Source organism: Neolamprologus brichardi, chromosome 1 (assembly GCF_056152115.1).
Source record: "Neolamprologus brichardi isolate AB-2024 chromosome 1, ASM5615211v1, whole genome shotgun sequence".
NCBI classification, from domain to species: Eukaryota; Metazoa; Chordata; class Actinopteri; order Cichliformes; family Cichlidae; genus Neolamprologus; species Neolamprologus brichardi.
In genome coordinates, this window is record NC_142104.1 from 18,350,854 (window position 1) to 18,373,608 (window position 22,755).

The 22,755-nt window shown below is 39.6% G+C and overlaps 1 protein-coding gene across 4 annotated transcripts in view; it reads left to right on the forward strand.

The window, feature by feature from the left end:
* Positions 1–19,137, forward strand: part of cgnl1 (cingulin-like 1) — a 31,763-nt gene extending 12,626 nt beyond the window's left edge. For 3 of the 4 annotated variants that reach the window (XM_006780087.2, XM_035915202.2, XM_006780088.2), the window contains exons 9-19: positions 7,911–8,117; positions 8,236–8,340; positions 8,425–8,577; positions 9,263–9,433; positions 11,820–11,981; positions 12,172–12,261; positions 16,251–16,334; positions 16,544–16,668; positions 16,984–17,092; positions 17,267–17,430; positions 18,192–19,137. In XM_006780087.2, coding sequence (XP_006780150.2) covers positions 7,911–8,117; positions 8,236–8,340; positions 8,425–8,577; positions 9,263–9,433; positions 11,820–11,981; positions 12,172–12,261; positions 16,251–16,334; positions 16,544–16,668; positions 16,984–17,092; positions 17,267–17,430; positions 18,192–18,342 — 1,521 coding nt within the window. In that variant the 3' untranslated portion in view covers positions 18,343–19,137. The remainder of the gene's footprint in view (positions 1–7,910; positions 8,118–8,235; positions 8,341–8,424; positions 8,578–9,262; positions 9,434–11,819; positions 11,982–12,171; positions 12,262–16,250; positions 16,335–16,543; positions 16,669–16,983; positions 17,093–17,266; positions 17,431–18,191) is intronic. The other variant, XM_035915223.2, reaches the window with a different exon arrangement.
* The last annotated feature ends 3,618 nt before the right edge of the window (positions 19,138–22,755 follow it).

Consider the following 22,755-nt stretch of genomic DNA (forward strand, 5'->3'; position numbering starts at 1 on the left):
GTCTGGTGTATCGATTACTATGCAGAATATGAAATTGTATCCATCTAAAGGAGTGGCGTCCCTTTACCAGTTTAATATATGTTGTTTATGCTGGGCAACATGCAAGTAGAGAGAAAAAAAAAATCTAAACAAATCAGCATGCAAGGCTGCCCGATTAAAGAAAAAAATCATACCCATGATTGCTTAGTATTATGTTTAACACAGTGACTCTTGTTTCAAGGAGCCTCACAATGGACAAATGTTTTTCTGAATTGGTTTTACCTTTCTTGTTTATCAAAAGTCAACAAAGCAACAATGTAATTCTTTTATCTCAGTAATCTTGTTTTTTATTTTGTTTATTTTTTGTAATTCAGTTGTAATGGCATAGAAATTTTGATTAAATAGACAGTCCTGCCAGCATGTAAATGACACATTAAGTAAATAATTTTGCAGTCATAGCTAAAATACATATTGTGAAATTGTCTGAATATTTTACCCTGCCCTCTAACTGAAGTGCTACCTTTGTTTAGGTGCCTTCCTCTTTGTTGGCCCTGATATTTGACCTGCTCTTGTGGACAGGAATGGTGGAAAGTGGAACGCGAAATCCCTCTGTATATTAGTTAATTGCAGTGACGAGCCATCACTAATCTAATGAGCTGCTGTTCCTGATCGCGTCACGTCCCCTCTTCTCTCTGCACTCTGAAAGAGTGGGGGTAATTGTGGACCTCAGTTGCTGATGAATGATGAGTTTGTTTCACACAATAAAAGCAGCGGGGGTTGGGACATGCAGAATAAGTGGGTCAGTATGCTGCAAGAGAGGGGATGCAAGGCTGACCCCCGTGAAAGAAGGGTGCGGGGCTGCTTTGTGTCTCAACTTAAAAGCTACATTGTGTTTTTGATGAGATGAAATGTATGGAATTTTATCTAGGCTGAAAAACGTTGGTCTTATTGTTTAGGTAAATTAGCCACCGCTTATTTAACCAGCATTAGCGCCATTCTTAATGTTCTGTAACTAAAGATATGTACTCATTGGGAACTAGACATGTGCTAGTATGTGAAAAATGTAGAAAGATGAGGTGTGGTGAGTAGAGATTAGGGTTTGTTTCCAGGAATGTTGGGGTTAGAGTGGGGAATGTGCACCCTGTAGACCTCCTCCTTTACTCAGCTCCAGCTTTGTTATAGTGTACCCGCTCCGATCTGCGGGAGAGGCTCAGATATTTTCATTTATTCCTCTTCAGGGTGCTGCAGTTGCTTCTCCGTCGCTACAGTGCTCCATATTCTCAGTGTTAGAGGCTTTAAAAGGTCTCAGCCCATCCTAACTGTAAAGACAGAGCCTTGTGCTTATCGCATCATTTCCAGCTCTTGTTATGTTTCACCTACAGATCCAAACCACAGTGTGTAACACAGCCACATTGTTATCACGCTCTCATCTCTAACCTCAATCCCAAATGCTGTATTCTTCATTTCCTAACTCCACAGTTTCCACACAACACTCCACGGTGATCTCATGTGGACCTAAATGCAGTTCATTTTCTGGCCTGTACTCTATCTCAGCCTGCCTCTTCAGTAATCTCTGCCAGTTTGTGAACTGAAGTCTCTCTGTCTGATCATCAAACTTGTGTAGCTCAGAGAAGAGTTCCCCCTCAGGCTTGTTTTGAAAGTAAAGACTTCAGCATGAGTCTGTGTGTTTGATGATAGCTCTGTATTTCCCAGCGTAGCTTTGGGAGCTGATTTATCAGGCGACTGGGAAGAAGAGGCATGAGATGCAGGACAGCAAGCAAGGAAGGAAATGATTATCTTGACAGAGATGGCAAGGAATTAGCAGTTTATATCTTGTTGAAATATTAGGCGATTTACTTCTTGGTCTTCAAAGAGCTGTGGTGATAACTTTATAGATTGATTACTTTAAAAGCTATGAAAACCAGGAACTAAATACCCAGCAGCTCACTCAGTAGGTGTTCAGTTCAGAAAATGTTGCAGCACAGCTATACATGGGTCAGGTTTGTGTGAAACTAGGCAGTGGCTAGGATTTTTGTATTTATTGTTTTTGCAGGAGCCCAATCTGCCAAAACATCTCACAGAAGTCAAGTAAAACACTCATCTTCTGTTGAGATGTGCAGAGATGTTTGTTGTTCTGCTTTCTGTTTGGCTTGGCCACAAAGAGAGGAATCTGAACCTGTTTCATACTTTTGCATCTTGTATTTGGATTAATGCCAGCAGGCTGCTTCGCCACATGAAATTAAATGTGATAGTAAATTGATGTGTGGGCTGAGGTCTCTGCGTTTGTTGTAAATTCTCTGGATTGACTTGTTGTGTGGGATGTGTATTATGGGTGTTTCTTTTCTCACTCATAGCTCTATTTCATTTCTGTCAACTTTGGCCTGAAAAAACTGGAATATGCAGTTTTCTGGTCTCTTTCTGTTTCTGCTCAGCATTTGATTGAACTTTATTCTGGACTGTGATACCTGATTTTACTGACACTCAGTGGTCTGTGAGTGAACAAAAAGTGTTACCACTGTTTGTTAAAGGCTTTGTAATTTATTTATTTATTAAAAAGTGCTTCATAATGCTTTACTTCAGCTGTACTTTGTCTTGCTTTGAATTTTCCTTAAATAAGAAACATCAGTGCCTCTTATAGAACTTATTTGGTGCCATTTCGTCTGGTTGTTACGTCCTTGCAAAGGGGCTTTGCACAGAGACTGTTTTAAAAGCTGGTTTCCACTCACATTTCTCTGAGGACAAGACTATATTTGATTACGCTTTTACCCAAGGAGATTTCAGTACTTCTCAGGTTTCACATTTTAATTTGTACTTCAATCCTTTCTTTCATTAGTACATGACAGGTCTCCTGTTGCAGTTAACCTTAGTTTCGGGTGTCTGTCAGGTATCTGTTTTTTAAATTAAAGATAGCTGTTGTGTTTGTAATACATACTTTGAGTAGTTGAACCAAATCACAGCTTCTGCACTCCCCGAATAAGTTTTTCAAGTTTAATTTCCTGATATCAGGGTTAAGTTCAGATAATCTGACATCATGCAGAAAAGGCTGTGAGCTCTACATGACCTTGGGCAGTTTTATTTTCTTAAGTTATGCATGTGTGTAGTAGTTCCTTTCCAACAAGGACAGCAAAGAACTCCATCTATCTAGCTGTCAAAAATCCACAGTGACAAGAACAGGATTAGTTAGAATAAGCAAGTGACATGCCGATAAATGCAAATAACACATCAAACACTCCCTCTGGTGTTTTGTGCACTGACAATGTATAAAAGACTTCCTGTAGCCTTTAGTGCTTATTTTAGCAGATTTGCATACCTTTAACCTCTGTTTTGACTAAAGTTGGGAAGGTAACAAATGTTAATATATTCTATTGCAAATTCATCTAAAGGGAAAGCCAAAAATGTTTTGGTGACTGCTCCATCTGACTTAGCTTCCTGTCTTGAATCAGTTGTTGTACCTGCACAGATGGAGATGGAGGAGGTGATAAATTTTGAATGGTGAATTCTTAGCTGAGTCCCAAGCTGTTTTTGCATATTATATATGTAATGCATTTCTTTTAAAACATGTTAATGTTATTTTAAAAAGCACTATGTGGCTCAAATGGCTGCTCTAACAGGTGCTTTTCAGTAGTGCTGGTGGTTATGCAAAGAGTAAAACCAAGAAAAGCATGCTAAATATCATGCAGTACAAGTGTATCCGAAGAACACTACTGAGACGGTCTGTCTTCTTGTAAAATTATTTTTATGGTGTTCTTTGGAAGAAAAAAAAAAGTCTTTATCAAAGTCTCACCTTGATGAAAACAGAGTCTTTCAGTAGTGTTCTTTGTATATACTTGTACTACCTGAATAGGTTTTCTTGGATTTTGTTCTTTGTACATCTATTAATCATTATAATTATAATCTTCAAGTTGCAGAAAAGAGAAGAAGGGGGAGAGAAAGGATGACATTTTAGCAGCTCCCTGTGTGGAAAATGTCTTTATTTGGAGAGGCTTCCTTTCTATCTGTTTACTGTAAATCTAATATTTAAAAATAACATGTACCTTGAATGTATTAGAGTTGCATTTTGGATTTGTTTACTTGTTCCCCAAGCATTTTAGGTGAAAGTTAATGTACTAAATAATCCATTATATTCAATGAAATAATCTTAAATTCATCTGTGATGTATAGAAGTTACTCTGACATGATCAGCACTTTAGCTGTTTGAGGATTTCACTCTTTACTCTTTTCTGAAGTTTGTTGATAGGTTGGTAGGAAAAGCTAAGCCAAGATTTCACTGTAGCAAGCGACCTTTCTAAGTATTCGCTTTACTTGAGCATTCGAGTCGCTTGAAAGACCGCACAAAGTTAGTTAATGTGCAACTCTAGGTAAACAGTTAGAGTACACATGAGGTCCCAAGTCAATCTTTGAGTTTAGGATAGAAGGACAAGTGTAACAGCAGTATAATCTTAATACATATTCTTCTTTGATATTTCACTAATATACTGAAGTCAGCTTGTGTTGTTGGTCACAAGTTAAAGTGGTGATAAATGAATATAATAAATAGACAAAATAAACAAATAATATGTGAGGTTTCTTTAGTACTAATCCTTCAGTGATTGCTGGGTAAACTTTAATACTGCTTTAACAAATGATTAACTTTTTGTACTAGTGAAAAGCAAGAGAATTAAGGCAGTAAAACCCTGAAGAAATTTAAAATTCAGTATTTCTCTAAGAGCCAAATAAAAAAAGATTTTTCCTTTAGCAGTATGAACGCTTAAGTTCACAGGTGTTCCTGAAAAGACTGGCACAGAGGTGCTGATATTGTGAGATAAATGTGTTATAGTGCAGTCACTCAAAATAAATTAACGATGCAGATGGGAAACTTTTCATTAAAAACTGACTAATCGTGTCACTGCATCCCCTCCCACTTCTTCCCACAGACAGCAGAAGGGTCTCTCTCCTTCTGGCTGGGTGGCTTTGCTCATGTTTTTAACACGTGACCCAACGTGGGAAGTGGGACATGCAGAAATGGAGCACAGACACCATCATGCCACACGTTATTCCTTTATTACTGTAGTTACAGCTTTGTTTATTGCCCTCAACACAATCACACTTTAATCAGTAATTTAATTGGTAAATCCACATTTATTATAGAGTTTAATCTTCCTAGAAAGTGGTCATAAAGATGGTTACCAGCATTTGTTGTCTATAAAACTGATTTGTCAGCTTTTTAATTAGTTTTCAGCATTTGGAGGGCTGCTGTAACACAATTTGACACAGAACATCTGATCATCTCAAACATTTTAGCCTAAACTTACACAAAAAACTGAGTATTTATTTATTCAACCAGATGCCAGGTTATGGAAGCACATCAAGCGAAAAATGTAATGGAATTTGATAAAGATACATCCACCCTGCAAAGAATGGGAACTATCATCATTTACATTATGTGGATAGGTGGCTAGGGAGGCAGGTAGATGAATCCTTGTGAGCCAAAAGCTCAGTTGCTCTTAAATGTTAAGTTTCAGATGGTACATGCAACCAAAGATTTAACTAAAACCAGTAGACCAAGTCTCAGTACAATATAAATAACAAAGCCATGGCAGTAGAGTCCAAGGCAGAAGCTGGAAATAGCACTATATGTCATATTTCCTGAGACAGGTGTTGATTCAACTTGGCCACTTTTGAGGCTGCAGTTTGTGCTGGTGAGAAATTGTATTATGTTATAAAAAGGAAATTCCTTTCTTTTTTTATAAAATCTGCAGATGTTTTTTGTGGTTCATCCATCTATCCAGGCATCCATTCATGTTCTTGTTGTTTATCCAGTTGGGGATCATAGGGTTGCTGGAGCTTATCCCGACTGTCAAAGGCGGGATACACCCTGGCTTGCAAAGCCAATGCATAGTCATAGTGGCCAATTTAAACTTGCCAGGTAATATAACAGACATGTCTGGACTGTAGGAGGCAGCTAGGGTACCTGGCAGGAACCTTTGCAGGTATGTGGAGAACATAGAAACTCCCCACCCAAAGGCTCAGGCGGCTGGTTGATTCAAATCCAGAACCTTCTTGCTCTGAGCCCGCCTCTTGCTCGTCTGACCAAACTAAATGATCCAGTGAGTGGGTGATGAGGGCGGTTATGTTGTGACAGCGGAAAACAGGTCTGACTGGCCTGAAACTGGGAGGCACCCATCGCGTATTTAATACAGGACGTGCCTCTTTGTACACATGGTGACGACAAGATATGCTAACCAACAAGCACCTTTTATATCAGTCATGAAAGGGCATTCAGGGGGTAACGAGACATTTAAAACATTTTTTTTTTTAAATTGTAAATAAATTGTCTGACAATTTACAAAAGGAAACTTTTCCGTGTTGCAGTTAAAATCTACTAACAGTTTGTTTCCTTATCTTTTTCAAAGATTAGATTAGGTTAGATTAGATTTTTACATGACACTCTTTCTGTGATTATGCTGCTACTGTGGAAGGTGTTTGTAGCTCTTCAGTAAGAAAGTGCCAGAGAATGAATAACCAGTTTTTGGTTTCATTGTTTGCTTTCTTACATTTTTACCTTTCATCTATGTCTCACCGGCTAGATCACATTTTCAATCAGTTGGTTCTTAAACACAGGAGGCCTTGTGTGCTTTTGTGCATTAGTACACTCACACATACAAACACACCTGAAGTGTCATACTTGGATATCAGCAGAGTGTGTGATGCATAACAAAGACCTGCACAGAAAGACCCGTATAATTGTACTATCGCAGTCCTTTCACACATTTTCCCACCTTGAGCATTTCTTTTATGTATTCAATGTTTCACCACTTTCACCTCTGTCATATATTAAAATGGTGACAAATAGAGTTTACAGATTTTGTTCTGTAATTTTGTGTTCACGGCCATACATGCGTGCATACCTCGCTGTACTGAGGCTGTAAACTACTAAACCAGTTTTCTTACATTCCACCTCCATACCAAAAAACATTTTGTTTCCAAACAAACCTTTACAAGCCTGTTGCCTGCTGACGTTATTCAGTAGAAGGGTGTAAGCGCAACTGAAACCTGTTGTGTGGTTCTACTGTAGTCAGTTTTCTTTGTTTCTGTCTCCTCGTGCACTGACATATATATCTGGGTGTCTCCCATTTCTTCTCTTCTGCACAGCACTCCACCCTGTGGATGGATATTAATAACAATTTCTTTACTACTACATTATTGATTTTGCTTTCATCCTCTTGGACGAAACACTGGCATACATGTGTTTTCCCATCTGTACAACAGTTTTATCTTTGAGTCTGAACACAGTTTACCAACACAATACAAAACGACTTGCACACGAGTTGATGTGCGAGATGTGCTCTAGCTCCACTTCCAGGAGTTTGACATCATTGTTTTTCAGCTGTCAGAAAAACATGCTGACATTGATTAAAGAAATTTACAATCTTGAAGGCATATGATTCAAGGGAATTGAAAAATTTGGAATACGTTTTCAGCTAGAGCTTGTTCTTGACTAGTGTCATTACACCACCCTGAAATGTAGGAGTTAAAGGATTTGCATTAGTAGATTTGGGCATAAGGCAAATTCAAAGGACTGGTGCACCTGAAACTTCATCTGTGTTACAACTGCAGACATATACCACACAACAGTCTGTATTAATCCCTGGTAGTATAGTGCTAACCCAGCAGGCTAGCATAACAGGTCTGCAATGCTAGCTTGCTGACCCTCAATCAGCAGAAGCTAATAAAAGCTCAGATTTAGTTACCTCCAATTGTGGTTTATTATAAGGTGTAAGAGAATTACAGGAAGGCCACTGGGGGACTGAGTATTACAAATGGCTTCTGTTATGAGGTATTTGAGTTGGTCTCAAATGTTCCATCATGCCTCATTATTCCACTTTCTGTTGAGTGTCACAGACTGCTGCTTCCTTTGTACTGAAGCCCTTGTGTCTTGTTCTGATCTGCAGAGCAGCGCCACAGTGGTGCAAGAGAAGGCAGAAGTGGAGGCAGCCAAGGGTGTAGCAGAGGGCCAAGCAGGACGTCTGACTCAAGAAGTCGAGAGACTCCGCAGACGGGCGCAGGAGCTGGAAAATGAGGTGGCCAAACTAAACCGAATTATTGACGAAGCCAAGCTGCAGGAGAGCAGGCTGGGGGATAAAGTTGGTCGACTGGAGGTAAGGGATGGAGTTCCAGAGTTGCAACTATTATTAGTTTTGTTCTACACAGTCACTTGTAGCATCATTATATTTATACTAAATGACAGTCTCATATGCAACAATGTCCATTTAACAGAGAGAGAAAAAGCAACTTGAAGAATCTCTATCTGAAATTAAGGAGCAAGAAGAGGAGATGTCACGTGCAAACAGAGCTTTGACCATCCGACTTGAGGATGTGCAAGTAAGATTAGTAACAATTCACTGTGTTAGATAATACAGTTGCAAATGCACAACTTGACACATTTGTTATTGTGTCATTCTGCAGAGAAACTTCACCAAACTCAGCAATGAACACAAGGATTTGGAGGAGAGGTTTCAAGAAGAGAGAAATCAGAAGGAGCAGTTAAAGAGCATGAAGAATGACATAGAGGATGAAAGGAGGCTGCTGGATCGTACAGTGGAAAAACTTCAGAAGGAGGTGAGTCTCTGAGTGTTTGTCTATTCACTAATTCACTTATTCACACTGATCTGAATGAATTTCACACCAAATGTCTGCTTTTGTTATGCAGAGAATAGAATTTTAGATTATGCAAACAAGATGGAGGCCATGTGCTTATTAAGTTTGACCTTTGTTACAAAAATTATTTTCCAGACTCATTACTAAAGCAGAGTAACCAAGAAAACTTTGATAAAAAACCTTTTATTTAGAAGAGCAATGTTGACTCATTTTTAACATGCAGTCCTCATCAAATTACTTAATCTTAGAGATGGATATCCCTAGTATAGTCATCTCAGGCACATGATTCATAGCTAAAAAACATAGTTTTGAAGAGTGAATGAAGTGATGGGCTGCATCAGGGCCCAGTATTAGATTAAGGTGGATTATTATGAACTGTGAGTCATCTAAAGCTACCTTGAGGGTTCAATAATAAAAGGCGTATAAAGGGTCCTGTTTAAAGGAGGCTTTCCAGAAGAACATTATTTTTTCGAGATGGTTCATGTTATATAATAACTCTATAAAAAGAGTCCAGTCCAATGTGCGAACAAATGATAAAATACTATCAAACTTGCATCTGAACCACATCATTATCTTTAAAATTCCCTCCTTATTCATAACATCTTGCTTTCTTTTGCCTCTTCCGTCCCTGTCACCGTACCTTCAGATGAATGACATCGTGGAGGCATCCCAGTCGTCCACTCGCGAGCTTCAGGAGCAGATTGATATTTATAAGGAGAAGAACCGCCGGGAGCTGGCAGAGCTGCAGAAGCTTCTCAAAGAGCGAGGACAAGAGTTGGAGAAGTACCTGGTGACTACCAAAACCCTACAAAATGAGGTAAACACAATAAGAAGAAATGACACAGTGGCCAGATCAAGGCTGTTATCAGTCAGCCTATCTGAGCAATTCTATGCAGACCAGCACATTATGAGCTATTGTTCTGAGTCAGCCAGTTTGAGCACTCCTACCAACATCAATCTTTACTTTCAGAGAGTGATGTCAGCACTTAGGTATTTATGCTCCCCGCTGCCCTTTCAAACCCAAAGCATAATATTAAAGTGAAAGAATTTAGCCAATTCAAGTAATAGAAAAGCTCTGTTTGTGTGTGACCCCTTGGCATTGTTTTTAGTCGTGCAGTTTATCATTGTCAGCTCTTTGGAATGTGAAGAATGTTTTTGATGAAAAAGAATCATTTATGTTGAAATGAGCTTGCCTTAAGTTGTTTTATTTATACATAAAATATTTATATATGGAGGTAGGGCAGTTAAGATTTTCTTTTTGGTGACCTCTGAAACAGTTTGGTCCTGGAGAAATGTCACAATGTGTGACGCAAAAACTGTGTATAGCATCAGTGAGTAATGCAGATAATGGTACATAGATCACCGGGCTAAGATTTTGTGTTTTATCTGCAATTCTGGTAGATCATTTGTGCGAGACATTGTGTGTAAAGTTATGATTATCAGGGCTCGCAAAATCGCTAGCCTGACGTCCCGCAGCTAGCGATATCTCCGGTCGGGCGACCAAAATCTATCTCAGCCCCGCCCGTCGGTTATCATATAGCCCAACGGGCGGGGCTGAGATAGATTTTGGTCGCCCGACCGGAGATATCGCTAGCTGCGGGATGTCGGGCTAGCGATTTTGCGAACCCTGATAATCATAACTGATTAGCAGTGAGTTTAAACCTTTTGAGAGCATAAAATATTGACGCTTTCCTGTATTAGTGAATGTGTGAAAAAGTGTAAACACAGCAAAAAGAATACTCAGTGGTACCATGTAGAGGTAATGAAATCTAGTTCTGGAAAGTGAATATTGTTTTTGTTGTTTGCTTTAGTAACATTCACAGGGTTCTGTACACGTTTCTCCTGACTGCACAGTGAGGTAGAACTTGTTGGAACTAATGTGCCAGTACAGGAAGAAAAGATGATGACTGTAAACAATGCTGATTTCAAAAATGGCTGTTTGCTAATAGGTCTTGAGGTAGGAAATGTATTAAACATGCTTGCTAGTCCTTAAGGATACACTCAGTGTCCCAGAGCTCTAACGCTGTAAACAAAGCAGTGCCTGTTTATAATGAAAACTCCACGGGTACCTTTAAAAAGAGGTATTGGCAGGCTCTGCCTTAATTTTTTTCTTGAAACCACAAGGGGCTGCCTTTCAAAAAAAAAAAAGAAGAAAAAAGACAGGCCTTTTTATGTGAACTGTTCTCTGAAACCTGTAGTCATTAGTTGCAGGCTTTTTTCACATGTATAACAGGCCAGCCTTTAGTTTTACTGATTTGCTGATCTGGGTGAACATGCAGCTCTACATTGCATGTCTGTCTGTATGTGCAATGTGGTTGTGAGCAGAGTTCATTTGTCAAGATAAGGTCAGTGTCCAGGCTTTTCCTTTTTTTTTCTGTCAGCATCCATGCTATGATATCTTTATCCTGCTGGTGCACAGGAAGAGGAGGATGTTAGCACTGTGAAATCATTGTTGTGAAAGCTGTGCTGGCTGATTCACATCCTTCTCCTCCACTTACCTTTCCCAAGAAATTCAGTGCTCTGGACTGCTTCATTTAGTCCACATTTTCCAGCTGTTCTCAAACGTTCCAATAGTCCTTTACCATATGAAGTGTAGGCTACATACATCCACCTTCTTTACTTGAATTATCGAGTGAGCATCTTGTACGTATAAATCTCTTTTTACAAGCCAACTATGACGACAACCTGAAGTTAGAAGTTTTACTCCACAGATTTTGTAATCGCATTAATTTCAAAATAAGATCCAATAAAAGATGCACAACTATCCAGTTATACTTCTAACAATGCAGTGCCTTACTTAAAGTATTGCTCAGATCATTACATGAATAACCACATAACAATTTTACACTAATGGGCAAATATCTGTTGTGGGAGTAAAAAGAGGGCAGATGATAAATTTCCATTGTCTTAGCATTAAGCAGTGAGGGCAGTTTTCCAGCTGTGAGGGGCACTGCAGCTGAGGGAAACACTTACTGTGCTGGATGCATTAGTCACCCAGGGGAGTGTATATTATATCATATTAATACTATCGCTAAACAGCAACTAACTGTTGCTCATCACTTCAGCAGTAACACTTGATAAGATTAGAGTTGATGCTGAAAAAGATAATGTCACTATTTTAAAAGTGCTCAAATGTTCAAGGACCAGAAATAAAATGTATGTCATAAGATCATAGTAAAATATATAAATGTTTCTGGTTTTAGTTGTTGCGCCGGGAGGAGGAAGTGCGACAGTCTCAGAGGGAGCGAGATGAGGCCTTGGTCAAGGAGAATACGCTAGAGAAAAGAGTTCGTGATCTTGAAGCTGAGGCTGAGAAAAACGCCTTGTCTAAAGAGGAAAAATCCAGACACGTCAAACTCATGGAGGTACACAAGCTACTAATGACTGCTTTGTTACATTATTGCAAAAGACCAGAAGTATCCTTTCAACATTTTTTACTTAAACATTTTTTTTTAAAGGCAAATCTTAATTTTGCACAATCTTGTGTTAAGATTTACAGAGAGCAGTGGTGGCAAAACACACTCTTCATAAAGATGTAACTGCTTCACTTTGCAGGAGAGGATTGCTCAGCTGGAAATGAACCTTGAAGAGGAGCGTCAAAGTGGAGACAATCTGATGGACAGGATAGACCGAGGAAGAGAGCAGGTGAAACACACTCAACACTCAACACGTTTTCATCATCAGTGTTCACCTGTCCGTACACACACAGACGTGTCTCTGTTTTATGTCAGCCTGTAAATGAGTTCTAGATCTACTGTCGCTTTGTCTTCCATTTCTAACATCATGATTGCAACCACTAATCTCTAAATGAAAAGGGACATTTGACCTCCATATAACAGCTTCGGGTCTCAGATGTGTCCTTAAAGAGTTGATGTGTGTGATTCTTGTGCAGGTTCATGAGTTTTTTCAAGTGTCTGTGTCTTTACATGTAATATCAGTACTCAAAAATTCTCTCTTTCTGGTCTGGATAAAGTGGATGGTTTATTGCTTTGTAAGATGATCTTGCATAATCATTCAGGTTGGCAGCTCGCCAGCATGGTCCAGGAGTGTCTATCCAATTTTCATGCATCAGCCACAAAAGACCCTTCTTAATGCACCGCCTGAGCCAAAATATGCAAGTTGCCAAATGTCTCAAGTTTTCAGGTTGCGGAGTGCACTTGGAAATTATGCTTCAGTAACTTTGGCTTGAGAACAAATCTCATTCTTGTGCTAGAAGTCAGATTTTCTTTTTTCCGTCCTTGCAAGCAAATGCTCCAGTTTTCCTTCCACTGTGATAAAACTGCTGACAGAGACACTGTGAAGTAAGATTTAGATAAAGTGCATGTACTTTTAACACTTGTTTGTTCATAGGGGAGATCTTAATAATCAGAGGGAGGAAGCTGGCTCTGGAGTTTAAAAAAATACCACAAAACTATGGAGCCATAGATAGTTCTTTTTTTTTCTTTCTTTTTTTAACAACTATTGGGGCCAAAGGCAGGCTTTTAAGATTTGGCTTTGGGACAAATTCCCTTCACGTATTTTGAAGTTGTAACCAAAATTTTAAATAAAGTGAGTAGCAACATCAAGAGAGCCCCAGTGCAATTCATTAGAGTATTTAAACCTGCATAAATGGTCCCCCCTTTTAAAAAATCTTTGCAGAGAGGAAAGAGTGGCATTGTGACAAAGTGGCATTGGTTCAGCATGAGGCTGAGGTCGGTTGTCAAGGCAACACTCGAGCTTTGTGCGGCAAGAGTGGAATAGGTTGAGTGCCAGCAGTGTGTGTGTGTGTGTGTGCGTGCGTGCGTGCGGGTATGTGCTGGTGCATGTGCTCAAATGTCTGTGGGGAGGAGAGAGAGGTGGGTGCAGGGCTATGGGGTGGAGGGCTGGTGCGGTTGCAGCGGAGGCAGCAGGAAGAACACCTGCGTCTCTCCTGGCACCAGGTGCTCCTCTCCTGTCTAAATGAGAGTAATCTCCCCTCTACTCTCCTGCCGTCTCTCACAAAGCAGATTAGTTTCGCTGTATGTTCCAGTCTGCTGATTCAGCTCCCTCAAGCACTGTGCTGGGTGCACCAGTTATAGGGGCCATCGTTCATCAGAGCAGCCCACTGTCACCCACTAATTGGCATAAAATATCACCAATTCTCAGCTCCTCTCACAAAGAGCCATCACTGCTGTATTGATTAGTTTTCATTCGCCCCTTTTCTTTTGAACTAGGTTATCACTGAACAGTCAGACCTCTCTGAGTCGATCCAATATCCACTGAGGTGATGTGTGATGACAGCAGTACTGCAGGAATAGTTTTAGAAATTGTGCTAATCGCTGTTTTCTTCAGTGTCAGATGATATTATCTGTACAGGTCTTATATCTGTGTTTGTAATATCTAATAATATCAGCATTAAACACAGAAACAATACAAGTTGAATTTATTCATCGTATTGATTCATTTACAAAACAACTCTCTTTCTTTAAAAAAAAAAAAAAACCCATATATATGTGTTCATTCAAAACATAATACACCAGTCACAGACTGAGATTCATTAAAGTTTGTTCATTGTGGCAAGATTTTTTAAAAAATATATATTTCTGCCTACAAACAATTTAGAAGAGTTTTTAGCACTCAAGCTGCTGTCAGACAGTGCTGCTGAAGGACGTGCTCATGGACTCATCACAGCCACCAGACTACTGTCAAAAAACAGTCATCTTACTTTAATTCTCAGTCAGATGTGCTAAAGTCTCACACCCAATACTGTGTTCTCTGAGGTACCATTAGTGCGTTTGTGGATTGAGTTTGATGGATTTACACAGGATTCACAACTTATGACATATTTTTTTAAAAAAAAGGCCTTTCCACATAAAGGGTGCATGACTTGCAGACCTCTGTCTTTGCTAACATCTTAACAACCTTCTGCAAGTCAGACATTTATGTTAATGTTTGTTAAAGGTTTATTCACACATAGTTACAACAATGACGAGAGTGCCACAGTAATAGTGATATTTGCCATACATGCATTTACCTACATTTTTAGCAACAACAGTTGGCATCATACACCCTGCTTGATTAAGTGAAAATGACACATTTATATGTTTAAATCTCTTACTCCTTGTGATCCCATCATCACAAGAGTGTTTGAGTGTGTGTGCCGCAGCAGCCCCCACCCCTGAGGCTCAGAAAGTGAGATCTCTCTCCTCGATTGGGAACACGAAAAATGCATCACAGACAAATGTTTTAATCTTATTGCAAATTAGGAACAGCTGATGAGATAAAACATCATTATGTGTGTGTTATTGCTGTTTAGGGCATTCTCTGGTGAGCTGAGCAACTCACAAAGATGTGGTGTGAACAGTCCTAATTTTGTGTGCAGCTATCTGTCATTTTTGTCTGCCTGCAGTTAAAATGTTTCTAGGTCCACCCGAATAAGGTTCAGGTAACAACTTTTACCAAAAAGTTACCATAATGCTGATTTAAAGCTGGCAGGTTTGAAAGGGGCTTTAGCTTAGCATAAAAACTGAACATGGTTGAAATGGTGGATCTGTGTCCAGCATCTCAACCCTTGGCTATATTACTAAAATTCTCGATACAAACAAAACTACTTTGTTCGAATGGTTCAAATAAGTGTTGGAGGGGGATTTTGTCTCCAGGGGACAAATCCAGGCTCAATGTTTCCTTTTGCTGTTGTTTTCTGTAAGTTAAGTTGCCTTGCTGTTGCTGTTGGCTTTATATATAAGTTAATCCTCGCTTATAAACTTGTTAAACACTAATACCTTCTGTACTATCTGAAAGCCCACACAGACATATTCTTTACAGTAGTATGTCTCAGATGACGTGGGTTTGGCTCAAGGGGAGCCCAGGTGTGCCATGGGATTTGTGGCAGCCAAATATTAGTTGAGCTGCACTAAAAATGAGTGACGTATAAATTTACCATAATGGCACACATCAGAGTTAGAGAGGAGGATGCAATTTTTGATGATGTGAAACTTATCACCAAGTTGTAGAGTAACCCACACCACACCTCTTAAAGGAAAACAAACTGACAGAAGAAACTAATGCTCGATGTCAGGTTAGAGCAACAAGTTGCCAAGCAAGCTGAAGAGGCACCTGGAAACCAGACAATCCTTTAAACAGAAACTCTGCTTTATTCAAAGATCACCAGATCACAATGAAGAGTAGCAGGTCTGTTGGATTGAGTGAAAGTGTCTGATAATGAGGTGTGAATGCAGTGGAGCTTATTGCAAAGCGAAAAATATGCCTTTATTGGTCAGTAATATCAGGGGATTTGATGATATTTCAGATGAAACAGAGGCCATTCTGTGTTTCTATGAATACAGGTATTGACGTTTTGACTCTTGGGTCATAGAAACTACTGTCAGCTACCTGTGGGGTTTTTGGGTTTTTTTGTTTTGTCTTTTTTTTGTACTACAACCTTGTGTCTCTGACAGTTTGGCATCACAATCACAATAAAAGGGTGGAATGCAGTCAAGCAAGGAAATCCTGCTCACCAATTAAGCAGAGCTCACACAGCATTAACTTTTCTATTGTTTAGCATTTTGGCTCAGTAGGTGTTACGTGGGTTTCTGCTGTGAGTCAGTGTCTGATCATAACTATTGTCAGACTGTGTGGGACTGTAGCGATGACAGTGTCTGGACTCGGCTTGACAGGTGGAGCAGATGAGGAATGAACTCCTGCAGGAGAGGGCTAGCAGACAGGACCTGGAGTGTGACAAGATTGCTCTGGAGAGACAGGTACACACTCCTGTCTGGAGGATAACAGCTACAGACTCAGTCCAAAACACACACTCATTTCATTTGTCTTTTCATCACATTCATTTGATTGTGTCCATTTCCATCATTTTATTATCTGTACACAGACATGATTATGGTATAAACATACATGTTTATGTGTCATTAATGTGTCAAACACATTAATGGTTTTCTCTCCCCGCCCTCTCTAGAATAAGGATCTGAAGGCCAGAGTGAGTCATCTAGAAGGCTCCCAGAAGTCCAACAGAGAGGGCCAGGTACCTCAGCTGGAGGAGCGCATACATGAGCTGGAGGAGAGGCTGGAGGCGGAGGAGAGGTGAGATGGGAACTCCAACTGGGAATAGAGCTGAGGGGTGCTGTGGTTGAGGTGATGTAAGAGGAAACGGTGAGAGTTTAGTTTAAAGCTTCAGATGAAAGTTTATACCTGAACACATGGATTTAGGACACAGAGTCAGAAAGTTGGAGCTTATCTAAATGTATAGTTTAGTTTGCAGTGGGAGATCGTCTGACTCTGGGTGATCAAACATATTAAAGAATTTGATCAGCTTGTAGGTCTTTGCGTCATAAAATGTACGCTGGTCTGAATTATTAGCTCATGTTTATGTTTAGTGATGCATTGCCTGTGTTTCAGGGAGCGCGCTAACATGCAGCTGGTGAACCGCAGGCTGGAGAGGAAGGTAAAAGAGATGATGATGCAAGTTGAGGAAGAACATCAATCAATGCAAGATCAAAAGGACCAAGTATGTAACCCTTACCTTCATGCCCACTCTAACAGTCATTAAACTCTCTTTGCTTTGACTTAGACAAATGTCAAGACTAATAATTTATCAGGCATGTAAGAAAAATAAAATAAAATTTGATCTTAGTAGAACTCTTAACTCTAGACATGTTTTTTCTTTTCCCCCTTCGTGAAGTTAAATCTGCGTCTGAAGGCGCTGAAGAGACAGATGGACGAGGCCGAGGAGGAGATTGACCGACTTGAGCACAGCAAGAAGAAGCTGCAGAGAGACTTCGATGAGCAGCAGGAGGCCAATGAGCAGCTCCAGAGTCAGCTCAAAGCTCTGCGAAGCGAGTTGAGGTAAAAGCACAAACCAACATCTGTCATCATCAGCACACAGAGCAGTGCTTTAAAAGTGGTAAATATAAAATGCAGGCATTCTCAGTACTGAGGTTGGTAGTAATCTGTTACAAAGTATTACTCGTTACAGGCAGCTGAGGCTCAGGAGGCTGAGCTGGGGGTCTTTTTGGGCTCCTTCCTGCATGTTGACGTGCCTTTGGGCAAGAGTAGAGTGCTTAAAATACTCATTTAGACTGCACACGCTCTGAATAAATATCAGACCATTTACCATTATTGTATCTGAAATGAATTAGATTACAGTTACTAATTAAATAATTATGCCACTTGAGTTAAGTTGGTGGGCTCCTGCAGGTCATTGAAGGGTCTTAGAAAGTCAGAAATTAAAATTTGATGTAGGAATTTAATTTGTAGATGGTCAGGTTATGTTTGCTTATTTTTTTGAAGATCTACAGTAACAATGGTGAACACTCCTGTTAAAAATGAAGTTGGTGTTTGTACAAGTCAGAGGTGTGTTTCAGGCAGTTTTTTCTGCTCTCAGATCTTTATGATGTCACACAGAGATGCATAATGTAATAATCTCACAGAAGCTCCACCTTGCCCCTGTTCAAACCTTTAGTTTATGAGGTGCAAGGAGGAGGAGCTCACACTCAGACAGAGGATAGATTTAGGGCCTGCAAATAATGCAGAGCTGCTCTAGTAATGTCACACACACATTATAACAAGAACACTCTTAATAGTTTTGTTTGTTTTTGTTTGTTCAGACGCAAGAACTCTCCTGCTTCGCTGCTCAGCAATCTGGATGACGACGAAGACGATGACATCAGCACCGACGGGGAAACGTACTTCAGCTCTTCCTCGGGGTACAAGCGCTCTTCGAGTCAGGACAACCTCTTATCGACCTTCTCTTTATAAACAAACTCTGAGGCTGGAAATAAAGCTGCTTTATGTGCAACACTGTCACACCAAACGGCTGAAGAGCTGTGCCATGTGCTCCTGTAAACACTGAGCTATCTGTGTGAATATTAAGACTTTCCAGCTAGGTGAGATAAATAAAATCCTCACTTCAGCAGCTTCAACGTCCATGAATTCACTCAGTATTATTAGAGCAGCTCTTTGATTAATTGGTGAAATCACAAAGGCAATGATGTTTTGTCCTGTCCAGTGAAAATTTTTGTAAATACGGTTTTAAAATGTTCATTTTATATTCCTGCGTTAAGCCCCATCTTCCAACATTGTTCTTTCTACTCTGAGTGGATCCTCCTTTAATGGGTTAAACATGCTTGTCAATGATTATTCCAGCATTGAATGCACTGTAAACAAATGAAACCTGTACTGTCTTTGTAACCGATATCCAGTTTTGACCCCTTCCTTTTTAATCTAATAGGTCACATTTACACACAGTATCTGAATATACATTTTATTTTTTTATCATTGAGTTAAATGCAAAATATTTCCTTTTTTTCTCCTTTTTTTTTTTTTTAAATGATTGGAAATCAAGGGTATATGAAGTGAAATGTGCCAGGATGTTTTTTTGTTTTTTTTTTAGTTATTTGTAGCTATAAATACAATCTCCTCTCAGTAAGAGGTTTTGTGTTTTGTTTTTTTTGTTTTTTTTTTGGGAACAGTAAATGAGGGACTTTGTAAACATTCATTTTTATACAGTTTTATATAATCTAATGAGCAGTAAAATGACAAGTTTGTAATCAACATTCATCGTGCAGGTTTCTTTTGATATTAGTGACATCACAGTGTTACTCACACATCTTCTTCTTAACGTGATTCTTCTAGCATCTCCGAACAAAGCTGCACACATTAAAGCTGTTATATACTGGAAACGCTTTGATTTAAAACATGTTTAAACCTGTCTGTGATGAGCTGTGCCCGCTGTGTACATCAGCAGTGCCTGTAAGGACCACGTGAGGACCTTATGGGTCCTCCTTGGACCGAATCAGGGAATTTCTTCAGATAAACTGACAATCAATGTTTTGCTGCACTGTGATGATTTGCACTCTGTGAGAGGGAGAGTGGATGAGCGAGACAAATTCCTGCCACTACCTCTCTCTGTACACAACATAAATCCTGCTGAGGCTAAAATAAACTTCATTTCAGTTACTCTCACCTGTTTTTTGCTTGGTGCAGACTTCCTGACAACTATTCCTCTCAAGACTTTCTTTCTTTTAGACATTTTCTTTTAAATAATATTTTGTGCATCACGTTCTTTTTAAGTTGAAGTTTCTAGTTAGACTGAGAGGAGGGGGAGAAGTTTTAAGTGCACTCGAGGGTACAGATATAAAAATTAGGCTGGTCTTCACTGTGCCATAGTTGTGGTGGTGAATGTTTCTAGGTTTCATATTTCACACAGAAACTTGCCCCGTTTGTTTAAAAAGTATACTGTCATCTTGCACAATGAAGCTAAAAAAAACATTTTAGATACTAGCAGAAGGAAAAGAATAAAAAACAGTGCAGTTTACAATAAAGTGCCACATGCGCTTAGTAAGGGCCTGATACTGTGGGGTGAAAAAATTTACATGTACAACAGTGATAACACTATGTAAGCAAGTAGTGCAAATTGCATCCATAAATGATATATACACTGTAAAATGCATGTTTGAGAAGAGGAGCATTTAATACTCCCAAATAAATGCGTTTCTAAGAATAGGAAAGTTTTGGCAGCACCTTCATTCTGTTTTAACCATTCTCTTGCAGATTTTCTGGTGTTCTTGGGATCATTGTCCTGTTGCATGACCTGATTTCAGTCAGGCTTTGTCTGCTGGACAGATGGCCTCACATGGAGCTCATGGTCCGCTCTGACTGTGCGGTGTCCAGGTCCCATGACTACAAAACGAGCCCAAATCATCACCCTTCCACCACCGTGCTTGACGGCTATTATTGAGGTGTTTGTGCTGATATACTGTGTTTATTTTCTCTTTGGTCTCATCTGTCCAGAGGTTTTCTGGTTTGTTCAAATTTAACTTTGCAAACCTAAGCTGTGCTGCTATGTTCTTTTTAAGAGAAGAGGCTTTCTCCAAGCAACCGTTCCAAACAAGCCATCTTTTTCTAATTCTACAGTCGTAAACTTTAACATTTAATATGCTAACTGAGATGCATAGAGTCTGATATGCAACTCTTTTTTTTGTAGTTTTGGCAAATGTCTTGAATGTTTTCCACGTGTGCATAATCCTTGTCCATGTAGGATGATAGACTTCAAATTCTTTAGAAATGCCCTCATAACGTTTCCCAGATTTATGGTCAGCAACATTTGCTTCTTTAAGATCATTGCCAACATCTTTTCTCCGGGGCATTGTATTAACACACTTCTGAAAGCTCCAGGCCAACAAGCCGCCAAAACATCTGCTTTTATAGAGGTGCTCACACTGGCTGATGATCAAGTTAATCACTGCATTTGATGATCAGCACCTGGCTGCTACTTACCCTCTTAATTCCCCCTGGACTACACAGAGCACTGATCTATGAAAAATACTCAGGAGGATCTTCTTCAGAATATTTTGATGACCTGAATTTTTACCGTCTATGCCCCGGCATAAATCACCTTGTATCAAAAAACTCTAGACATGAATGACAGCTGTAAAACAACAAAAGAAAAATAATCATGAACCTTGTGAAAAAGAAAACTACCTGAAGGAGTTTTGCATGATGCAAGATGCAAGCAACCTGAGCAATCAGATAGATAAAGTCACCTGTTTGTCTGTCATGTTAAAATATATAATTAAAAAAGGAAAATATGAACAGTCGAGTAAATCAAACCACCGACTGCATGTCCTGCAGTATTTGAGTAAATGCGCTAAAACTCCTGGATGTGGCTGAGACAATTTGATCTTTGACTTCCCTCGTGCTCGAGTAAAATCTGTGCAGGGTCAAAGCAGCTGTGTCAACAGCAGCTCTATCTTTAATTTCGTTCTCAGCGGGTCAATATTTTTCCTGCTGGAATGTATGAAGCAAATGCAGCCCATGTTTTGGCCCAGATCAAGTTTCAGAGCACAGGTTTGACCTCCTTCAGTCTCTGGGGTAATAAAAAAAGAGTCCTGGCACAGAGCAGGAGCACAGAGCTAAAAGTCCTCTTTATTTTATTTTATTTTATTTTATTTTTATTGTATTTTATTTTATTCAAACATAATGCAGAGAACTGTTCTTATTTTGACATTTAAATGTGTTTTTTTCTTGTTTAAAACTCACATTAAACCTTCTTTAATCTCTTTTTAGTGCTTTTATTTTATAGAGGACTCAGATTGAAAACTTTCTTGCCACTTGGGGCTGACCACAGCACTAAAAGGAGTTGAATAGATGGAGCTTTCTTATCCTCGTTGGCTGACTGGCTATTGTTGGCAGGGCACGACCTTAGTTTGCTGCTTTTCTTTGTGGGACAAACAAATCAACCTCCTCAAGTGCCACAGTATTATCTCTCTCTCCTGTGTTAAGCCAAGCAGCAAACTAATAGGGCCCGCAGGCTGCAAGGCTTAGGGGGGGAAAGTTGTGTATGCCTAACAAGGTGATCATTCCTGGGATTCCTTCATGTGCTTCACTGGTTTCAGCAGGAGCGGCTGCAGAGCAGGCAGGAGGCACAGAGGGATGTCCTGGAGGTGAACTGTGGCTGTTTTGTGACACGAAGCTATAAATTTTGAGAAGGCAATCTATTTCACACGGAGCTCACCGTTTCACGGCTTCACTTTCAAGTTTTACAAGTCTGACAGAAAGCTGGACCCAGAACTGTCACAGTGCTATGCTGCCCCCTAGAGGTGGAAAATATAGCAGAATTCATATTTCACTTTTTCCTGATAAGGTTTTGGTTAGGAGCAAAACCAATGCAGTTACCTAAAATTTAACCAGATTAACTAAATATGAGAAAAATTTAGTGGTGAATATGAATTAAATAGGATGCCTGCTTCTCTGCTCCATCACTTTTTCCGCTTATATGCTCGCTTATGCTGATTTATTTCTTTATTTCTAATTTATTGCTTTCAACTTGATTATTAATATCCAGGGTTTATGAGGAATTATACTTATTTGCTGCATATAGATATTCTGTATGAATGATTATAAATTTACCAAATTTTTGTCCGACTTAAAGGAAGCTTTGTCTTTATGTGTGCACTCTACTGGAGTAGATTTCTTATTTATTTTATGCTGGGCCCTCGTACAACGCTGTCTGAAACCCAGCGGTAAAGTGCGAAAAACTGCAGTTACTCTAGCTGCCGCTAGAGGTGCCGCTAGAGGTGCAATGTAGCGAAACCCAAACATCAAAAGCATGTGAGTGATTTTCTTTGTAGCTCATCCACCTGCATAATAGGGCTAGAGGCGTGGTCATAT